Here is a 9,345-nt window from a genome sequence, read left to right as displayed (position 1 = left end):
CCGCTCCCAGAGCCACCTCCTGCATGTGCTGGCCAGGGCCCTCGGAGCTCTTGAGCCACATCGTCAGAAAGTCAAAGGTCTCGCTCCAGGCTTGGGACTCCTTCCTTCCACTCGACTCCCTGCCAAAGATACTGCCTCTAGCCGGTCCTCTGACTGCACTTGACCCTTTTCCTTCTTGCCGCACGAATGCCCACCGGTGCCCTGGATACGACGGTGACTGAGGCAGACTGGATGTTGCCCTCAAGAGCAGAGACAATAACAATACAGTGTGATGAGTCTCCTCCAGGGGAAGCCTTCTGTCTTTTTGTCCCCAATCAGTCCCAGTCCCTCCTGAGGTCCCTCACGGGCAGTACTCAGAGAGGTTGCCCAGCACTGTTTCTTTTTCTGTCTGGCACACTGCTGCTGCCTGCCTCCTGTCTCTCTGGGGAATCACAGCCCAGCCTCCGGGCCCCACCGGGGCAGCTGAAGTGACGGCCCTCCCCTGGCCAGGCCAGTGTGTTCAGGGGCCAGCCTCCCCTGCCGTAACAAACACTGCTCAGATCGCAGCCAGGGCAGGCACCCTGGCCCGCACCTTCCACCTAGGCCTGGTCTCACAGGGCCGGTCCTGAGACAAAGGACTGAGAAATCGCCTTTCACCACCCATCCCCCCAGCCTGCTCTGACATTGCAGCCTGGTCTGCGGGGTCAGGGTTTTCTGCTTGGCTGGGCTGTAGCTACTGCTCCCAGGTCGGGGCTGAGTCAGCCTCACGCCACCCCTCTCCAAGACCAAGAATTGCTCATGACCAAGAAACACTCAAAAGTCAAAAGTCCAGCTCCAACTCATTTATCCTTCCCCTAGGTCCATGAATAGAGGCATTCCATTCTAGAATGTATGAGATAGGAAGTATCTTAAAACAGTATTTAATCTAGTGTTTCCTAACTTGTCCAACCATGATCAGACAATTAGAGGCATTGCTGATCTAACCCTTCATAGAGGGCCTTGCTCAAGGCCACACACGAACCAGAGGCAATGCCCGGAGTAGAGCCTGGGCCTGAGGCCAGCCCAGAGCCTCTTCCCCACCATCCTCACTGCTGGGACAGTCAGCGGAGGGGGGCTCTCCTTGCTTGATCTCCCAATGACACGGGACAGTGAGATGGGACTCTGGAAACAGGCCCAGGCTACAGAGGGCCACAGCTGACCCTAGTCTGCCCTGGGCCACCCCCATTTTACCTGCGTGATTTCTAGCCAGAAAACTGGCTAGCAGGGCAGGTGAGAGAGAGTGAGGGTAGAAATACCAGCAGGGGGCCATGCCCTGTGGCCAATTCTGTTTTGAAGAGTCAGTGTCATCTGATTTGTTTGGGGGCTTATGGCCCTCATCAAAGCCAGTGCCTTAATGCCAAATCCCATTCTGCCTTTCAACTTCAGGTCCAGGCTTTCCTAACGCCCTAGAAATGGGCCCCTCATTCTCTGGGGAGTCGGGCCCATCTCCAGGTTCCTGTTGAGCTACAGATGCTCGAGGGATGGTGTCGGCACATGGCCCTGCTGAAATGCCCAGCAGTGGGAGGTGTTAGAGGGCTGAGTGGTAACAAAAACTGATTCTGCTTGGTTTGGTGTAGCCGGGAAGACCAGGGCAAGGAGTCTTCAGGGAGTAGATCTCTGACCCTGAAGAATGAGTGGCCAGGGCTCTGCCTGGAGCTTCTCTGCTGACCTGATGCAAGCGTGGCAGCCCTTCGCCTCCCAGCAGCTCCGGAGGAGAGAATGGGCAGTCAGATGAGGCCTGAGCTGGCCACGCCCAGTACCAATCCCATGGCAACTCAGGGGCCCCTGTCCCTTCCAGCAGCCACTGCTGTCTGACCTACGGTGGGCAAACTAGGAACAGGAAAGCAGAAGGCCCCACAGCCCAATGCCTTGGGGGCCGGAAGGTTCATTCCAGGGTGATTATACTGACTTCTTATTATGATTGGCACTGCTAAGCCCAGGGGATTGATTCCCACGCAGAGAGAGCAGCACTCTCCCTCCAGGTGGCACCAAGTCCCTCCCATAACCCTCCCTCCCCCCAGAGCTGGCACTGACCAGTGGTACCATATTCATCACTGAGGAGTGACTGGTAGCTGCGTGGCCGTGAACTGAGCGCTGTGAACTGCACAGTTTGGGTGGGAAGCAGAGGTGCTAACAGCCCTCATGCTTCAACCGGTCCCTCCATCAGGACCTCTCCTCTCCCCTGGAGGGTTCTATGTGATTGAGGGACTAAAGGGTAAACAGATCCCTGTTCCGAATGGCTCCCACACCGCCTGCCCTGAGTGGGACTGTCTGGGTTACAATTCCAGATCCTAGAATCACAGGCAGGCACGGCGTGGATGAGGTGGGGGCCTTGGTCTAGCCTGACCACCTGGTCCAAGGTGAACACTGCCCTTTGCGGGGAGCTGCCGCTGCCGCTGAGGACTGGGATCCAGAGGCATATACTTCCGGTTGGTTAGCGCCCCCGTTGCTCCTCTCGCCCCATGTCCTCTGGTCCAGGCAGATCAGGGGCTCTGGGAAAACTGCTGGAATTCAGGGCAATGATTAGCCCTTTCCAGTATCCTGTGAGAGACCAGAGAGAGGGTTCAGATTTAACACGGTGGGGGGGGGCCTCAACTCCTGGAGAAGTGACACAGGCTTTATTGGATGGGCTGGTCCAGGTATCCCCCTCCCCAAGCTGAGAGGTGGAAGACAATATCCAGAGACAGAGGGCTCTGGGGGAAGAAACAAGTGGGTCAGGTTAGCGTGTGGCCCAGTCACAACTAGCCGAGGAAGCTCTCCAGGCTTCCCTTTAGCACATTTCTGCCACCGTAGTTCCATCTGTAAAATGGGAATGGAGGGGGATGAGGGGAACTGGGTGCGAGAACATAGCCTTGCCAAGAAGCACTGTGAGCCTGACCCTTCCTCTACCGGCCTCTGCCTTGCTCCTGGGGACTCGCTCCCAGACGATTAGGCAGCCATCTGCAAGGGGAGAGTCAGGCTGGGACTGAGACACCACAGGGGAAGAGCTCCAGGACTGAGGAGGTTGGAAGGAGGAGGAGGAAGAGGATACCTTTAGGGTAAAGGGCTCCATTTTGAGCCTGGGTCAGGGCCCTGCATTACCCAATCAGGACGGCCGGGATGAAGAGGAGGCCAGCTCCCAGGAGGAAAGGGAAGCCCTTCATGAAGTTCAGCGTGGCTGGGTAGAGCGAGTTGAAGATGCCGGAGGCTGTCAGCATGGCCAAGCCATTCACACAGGCCACAGCAGAAAAGAGAGCGCCTGTGAAGAAATAAATACCACACTCAGGAGTTTGAAAGACCTAAATGCAAATCCTGACACCACTACCTCGCAGCTGTGTGACCTGGAGCAAGTCACTTAACCTCTCTGAGTGTCACCTTCCTCAGCTATAACTCCTACATCATGTGTTGTGATCAGGCTTCGATGAGGTCATGCATGGAAAGCACCTGTGCTACAAAACAAATGGCTGTTATTAAATCTATATATTACAAGTACATGTGATGTCTTCTAGCAAAAGTATGATAAAGTCTGATAAAATGGTTTTAGGTTGATCCCCTTTGGAATCATCTCCTGTTTAGGATGAATTTCTGGGCTAATTCTCAGTTTCAACACTTATTAGCTGTGTGATCACCGAATAAGACACTCATCTTTCTGGGTTTCTGTCCCCCTTCTGTTAAATAAGGATAATACCTTTCATAGATTGTTGGTAACACTATAATCGCATGTAATGCACCTATCACAGGGCCTGGCCCCCTGGAGGCAGCCAGTTAGTAAGAGCTATTCTTTTCTCCTGTTCCCCTTGGCATCTCTGGGCACAGTGAAGGTGCTAGAAAAATGCTTATTGAGTGAATGAATGAAGGCACATGGGTTCTGAGGATAACAGAACTCATGGTGGGCTATACATGGCACGAGAGTCTCTGCCATCACCAGATCCTACTTCCAGGGCAGATGGGAAAAAGTGGATGAGCCACATGTTTCCGGATTGGGATCTAAAGGCCAAGAGGCCTGAGAAGCTATTCTTTATAGATATGACAGCATGGGACTTCCCTGCTGTCACAGTGGTTAAGAATCCACCTGCCAATGCAGGGGACGCGGGTTCGAACCCTGGTCCGGAAGATCCCACATGCAGCGGAGCAACTAAGCCCGCGAGCCACAACTACTGAAGTCCACTCGCCTAGAGCCCGTGCTCCGCAACAAGAGAAGCCACTGCAGTGAGAAGCCTGGACACCGCAACGAAGAGTAGCCCCCGCTCGCCACAACTAGAGAAAGCCCACGCGCAGCAACGAAGATCCAATGCAGCCAAAAATAAATAAATTAATTAATTAAATTTAAAAAACTATAAAAGAACCCCTCCCCCCCACACACACACACAAAAAGAGCAATTCACACGTGTTACAGATGAGGAAACAGGCCCAGATCACACAGCCGGCGTGACAGAGCCAGGACTAAAACCCAGATCCCCAGACCTGCTGCTCTTAGAAATAGACCTGGGTGTGCATCCTAGTTCCACCACTTACGGAGTGACCTCAGGTGAATCAATTTAACCCTCTGGACCTCTGCTTCATCTGCCATGTGGAGACAGTGAAACCTACATCACAAAGTTGGACACTGACCCCAGGGAAGCAGGGAACTCTGGCATCGTCACATCCATCTTACAGATGGAAAAGCTGAAGTCTGGAAAGAGTAAATCCTCTGCTTGGCTTATCCAAAAGAACATAATCGTATGCTGCTGAATGCAAATTCCAACTCCGGGGTCTGAAAATCCAAATCGCTGTGGTTCTCTGCCAGCCCTGGGCACAGGGACAGCAATGCAGTTGTCTTGGCTACTTATTTCTCCAGGGTGGGAGGGAGGAAGGTAAGCTGCCTCCTGGCCCGTGGCTGCCCTCTGCGCAGTTCAGGAAACACTGGGCATGGGGAACCAGACACAGGCTAACCCTGATACTCACCCTGCTCTGACTTTCTCACCAGCCTGGAGAGCTTGGCCCGGATGACAGGCGTGACGACCAACGACAGGAAGAGGAGCCCGTACCCTGTGAAGAAAGAAACAACCATCAAGGAAATGGGGTTGCGGAGAGGGGTGCCCAAGTGAGATGTAGCAGAGGTCCTGTACCTACCCCATGAGGGACTCGGGTTAGACACAGGAAGAACTTCCCTGATGGGGAAGGAGACAATGATGGGGCACAGCAAGCACACAGTAAGTGCAAGTTCCTTTTCCCTTGACATTCAGTTACTCACGGGCTTACCCTGTTTCCTTCGTAACCATTTCTCTCCCTTGTGCAACTGTTACCTCCTCGACAAAAACTGCAAACTGCTAAAAAACAGTGGCGCCTCTGAAGTGCATTCACGATGAGGCCCCCCCAGGGCCCCTTCAGGTGAAAGGCCCCCGAATCCCAGAGCAATGACAGTGTCTTCATCATCTCTGCACCCCCGAAGGCGTTGAGCCCAGCACCGAGTCCATGGAAGATGCTGTGGGCAGGAGAAAAAGGTACCTGGTCCCCACCAGCACTGTCCAGGTGAGCAGCCACATTAGGAAACCTGTGATTACAGAATGGCTGACTGTACACATGTTAGGGCTCTATTAAAATAAATCTGTCCATTCAGCAAAGTTAACTTCCTCATTCGCAGCTGCCCCCTCCCACCAAGAAAAAAAAGAAAGAAAGAAAAGAAGAAGTAACACAAGCAGGAATTTGATAGCTGCGGTCTGAGAACACTGGCTTTTTTAAAAACCCGAAGAAGCTGGCCAAGGATATTTGAGATAGGTCCTGTGATTCTTATCAGAGAAGTGAGTATTAAGGCGTTAATGGCTTGGACTTTGCTTAAGAGCATCATGAATATAGGCTGTGGGAGGCCGAGGAGTAGAGCAATTACTGTAAGAGCAATTTTTTTGTCTTTGGCTCTATCTTACTAACAATATTTATGGTTGGTGATGTGAATGAATTACTTTGGCTATTGAAGGTCTATGTTTTCTGTATAACAAAGATGGCATTTTTATGAGGTTTCTTAGTTGTCTGTCCTCCAGTGCAGGCTAGGGGCACAGCGATGTTTCCAAAGACATAGGCATGAACTACATTTGGTGGCAGCAGGTGGCCAGTCCCCAGTTTTCACCCAGCAATTCCGAGACAAACTGTCCCTGAACCCATACACACTTTACCTGTGAACATGAGGGGTGTAATGGTAGCAAATGCAAAGACCACCATCCCCATGATGTTGAAGGCCAGACCGATCTCAGCCACCCAGGCATCGGCCAGGCAGTACTGCAGAAGCCTCAGGCCCAGCAGGCTGGTGAGGTATGGGAGTTGCTGAGCCGCAGAACCGTAGCCAATCAGCCTAGAGTCCCAGCAGAGGGGTGTGCTCAGCTCATAGAGGGTCAGGATGTCCTGGGCCCCAAGGTGCACAGTGATCACCACGAAGATGGCCAACGAGTACAGGGCTAAGTGCTTCCTGGACTTCTCCGGGGCCTGGGTCACGTAGAGCTGGACGATGGATCGGTGGTGACGGAGTGTGAAGAGCCGGGCAGGTGTCGGCTCTTTCACTGTCTCACCAAAGCAGAATGCTGCATAGAGAGTCATGGCAATCAGCAAGGCCAAGGCCAGCCAGAAGGGGTTGGCATAACCCTGCTCCTGGAGCCAGTTGCCACCAATGAGACTCGCCAGCATCCCCGCCACCCCGATGCACGCTTCCAGCAGGGCCATTCGGATGGTACGGGTGCGGCTGGAGCTGACATCTGCCACGGAGGCAAAGCCAGCAGCCAGGAGGCCACTGAAATCGCCGAGGAGGGCACAAAGGATGCGGCCCAGCACGAAGTAGCCAACGTGGAGCTGCAGCTGTACCACAAAGATGGACAGCACGGTCTGAAGCAGCAGGCCGAGGGAGGCCAGCACCAGCAGCGGGCGGCGGCCCACACAGTCACTCCAGGCGCCCAGCAGGGTGGACGAGAAGAGTCCCACCAGGAAGCCGCCCATGTTCATGTAGAGGGTCCAGTGGGAGGTAAGCGTCTCCACTTCCTGCAGAGGCAAGACTCTTATTACCAGGGTGCCGTTCCTCACCCTGGGCTGCCCATCGCCCACACCATCACCAACCTGGGAGATACAGGGATGAGGACTTTCTCTGGAGCCCTAAACCTCAGAGAATTTTAGTACAACTCTTAAAAACTGACACTGGAGGGATATGGGAAATGGGCAAGATCCGTTCTCTTACCTTTAGCACTGTGAATGAAAAATGTTGCCTGCCACATCAGCAAACAAAGGGTGCTGCAGCCATCAAGCCCTCAGCCACTACTGCCGCCCCTGATGCTGAGCCCTGATGTAACTCAGGATGGAGACAAACAGGCTGCCCACCGCCAAGCCCTCAGCCACCGCAGCCACCCCCAAACACAGACCCAGGATGGGAAAGAACAGGATACTGGCTCTAGAGAGCTAAGGTGCATATCAGAGGAGTGATTTCAATAAGCCCAGGCTCCTGCATCTTCCCTTACTTAGGAAAGTGCTAAATTCATTGACTTATGGGAATTCCCTGGTGGTCCAATTTTTAGGACCTGGTGCTTTCACTGCTGGGGCTGGGTTCAATCCCTGGTTGGAAAACTAAGAGCCCACAAGCCAGGTGGTGCAGCCAAAAAAAAAAAAAAAAAAACCAAACAAAAAAGTCCAGTAACTTGAGATGTCTGGTTTTCCTCAATGAACAGTAATCTTTTGATGTTCCAATTACCTGGTTTTTATTGCAAAACTCCTGTATATCCTGGTGCCTCCCTTACCTCTTGGGAACAGTCCCTCAGAGCTATCTCAGAGACTGCCTTCCGGGCCTGAGTCCTCAGAAAGTCCGCCAAATAAAACATAATTCTCAACTTTCAGTTTCTGCTTTTTAAAAAAATTTTTATTTATTTATTTATTTTTGGTTGCGTTGGGTCTTCGTTGCACGGCACGGTTTTCTCATTGGGGTGGCTTCTCTTGTTGCGGAGCACGGGCCAGTAGTTGTGGCTCGCGGGCCCTAGAGCGCAGGCTCAGTAGTTGTGGCGCACGGGCTTAGTGGCTCCGCGGCATGTGGGATCTTCCCGGGCCAGGGCTCGAACCCGTGTCCCCAGCATTGGCAGGCAGATTCCCAGTCACTGCGCCACCAGGGAAGTCCCTCACTTTCTGCGTTTTTTTTCAGTGGACACCCTCTTTTGTTAACCCTCAAACTCGCTTTACCTAGATCAACTTTAAGCATCCCCGCAACGCATTTCTCAGTCAAGTCCCAACTTTGCTCCGGCCCCGCCCACCACCCAATATCCTAACCCACTGGGCTGCCCCCAACCTTTACGCAGGCGTCGCCTGCTCCGCTGCCCCCACACTTCCAGCCCAGGAACCGCCCCTGCCACGCTCCTCGCTTCTCCCCGCCGCCCCTACCTGCGCGGTGGGGTCCACGCTATGGTTGCTGCAGCTGCCCCTGTCACGAGTGCCGTTGTAGCCAAGGTCGGCACTGAAGCGGTGCCACAGGTACTGCGTGGTGATCGGGCCCTGCAGGACCAAGGCGAAGTTGGCAAGGAAGATGATTGGCTCCACGCAGCCGCGGCACAGCACGGACCCGGCGGGCCAAGCGCGGGGCTCGCCCCGGGAGTTCGCGCGCCCCTCCATACTTGCGCACGTCTGAGCTGGCGCTAGGCTTACGGCTCGGCTTTCTGCGCCTGCGCCCAGCGTCTATTTTTTTTTCGTTCTTTTTTTTAAGCCTGGCGGGGCGGGGCCAGGAGTGGTGGGCTCCGTTCCTCTCGGCCCCTCCCTCTCTGGGCTGGGGAGGGGAGGCGAGGGACCCCGTACCCCTGGTTTACAGTGACCTCAACTGCAGACCGTGCCAGGATACAGCCCTGCACTCCTCCCCAGGCTCAGAACGCCCATAACAGTAACAAGAATATCAATAATTAACATTCATTGATCGCTTATTATGTGCTGGGCATATACTAAACTCTAAGTGCATTAATGTCCCAACAACTCTATTGGCTAGCCGTTATCAAGGATCTCAACTGACCCATGAAGAAACAAGGACATCAGACACTCAAGGCTGAGCTAGAAGAACACACGACTTTTCTTTTTTAATTAAAAAAAATTTTTTTTTGTTTATTTATTTTTGGCTGTGTTGGGTCTTTGTTGCTGCACGAGGGCTTTCTCTAGTTGCGGCGAGCGGGGGCTTCTCTTGTTGCGGAGCACGGGCTCTAAGCACGGGGGCTTCAGTAGTTGTAGCACTTGGGCTCTAAAGCACAGGCTCAGTAGTTGTGGCACATGGGCCTAGCTGCTCCGCGGCATGTGGGATCTTCCTGGACCAGGGGTTGAACCCGTGTTCCCTTCATTGGCAAGCAGACGCCTATCCACTGCGCCACCAGG

General features: G+C 53.7%; 1 protein-coding gene and 1 long non-coding RNA gene across 2 annotated transcripts; one reads left to right on the top strand and one right to left on the bottom strand.

Annotated features, from left to right (window-relative positions):
* Window positions 1–634: 634 nt before the first annotated feature.
* Window positions 635–8,614, bottom strand: SLC46A1 (solute carrier family 46 member 1). Its single transcript, XM_007121760.3, has 5 exons — window positions 8,377–8,614; window positions 6,147–6,999; window positions 4,942–5,025; window positions 3,100–3,256; window positions 635–2,559 (listed from the first exon to the last, which is right to left on the bottom strand). Exons 1-5 carry the CDS (start codon window positions 8,602–8,604, stop codon window positions 2,502–2,504), a joined length of 1,380 nt encoding a protein of 459 aa, XP_007121822.1. The 5' UTR covers window positions 8,605–8,614; the 3' UTR covers window positions 635–2,501.
* LOC129391887 (uncharacterized) lies at window positions 5,016–5,856 on the top strand. Its single transcript, XR_008616712.1, has 2 exons — window positions 5,016–5,508; window positions 5,621–5,856. It is a non-coding gene; the product is annotated as an uncharacterized lncRNA (long non-coding RNA).
* Window positions 8,615–9,345: the final 731 nt, after the last annotated feature.

Source organism: Physeter macrocephalus, unplaced genomic scaffold (assembly GCF_002837175.3).
Source record: "Physeter macrocephalus isolate SW-GA unplaced genomic scaffold, ASM283717v5 random_705, whole genome shotgun sequence".
In the NCBI taxonomy this organism is placed as follows: Eukaryota; Metazoa; Chordata; class Mammalia; order Artiodactyla; family Physeteridae; genus Physeter; species Physeter macrocephalus.
This window is presented reverse-complemented; position numbering and strand designations above follow the sequence as displayed.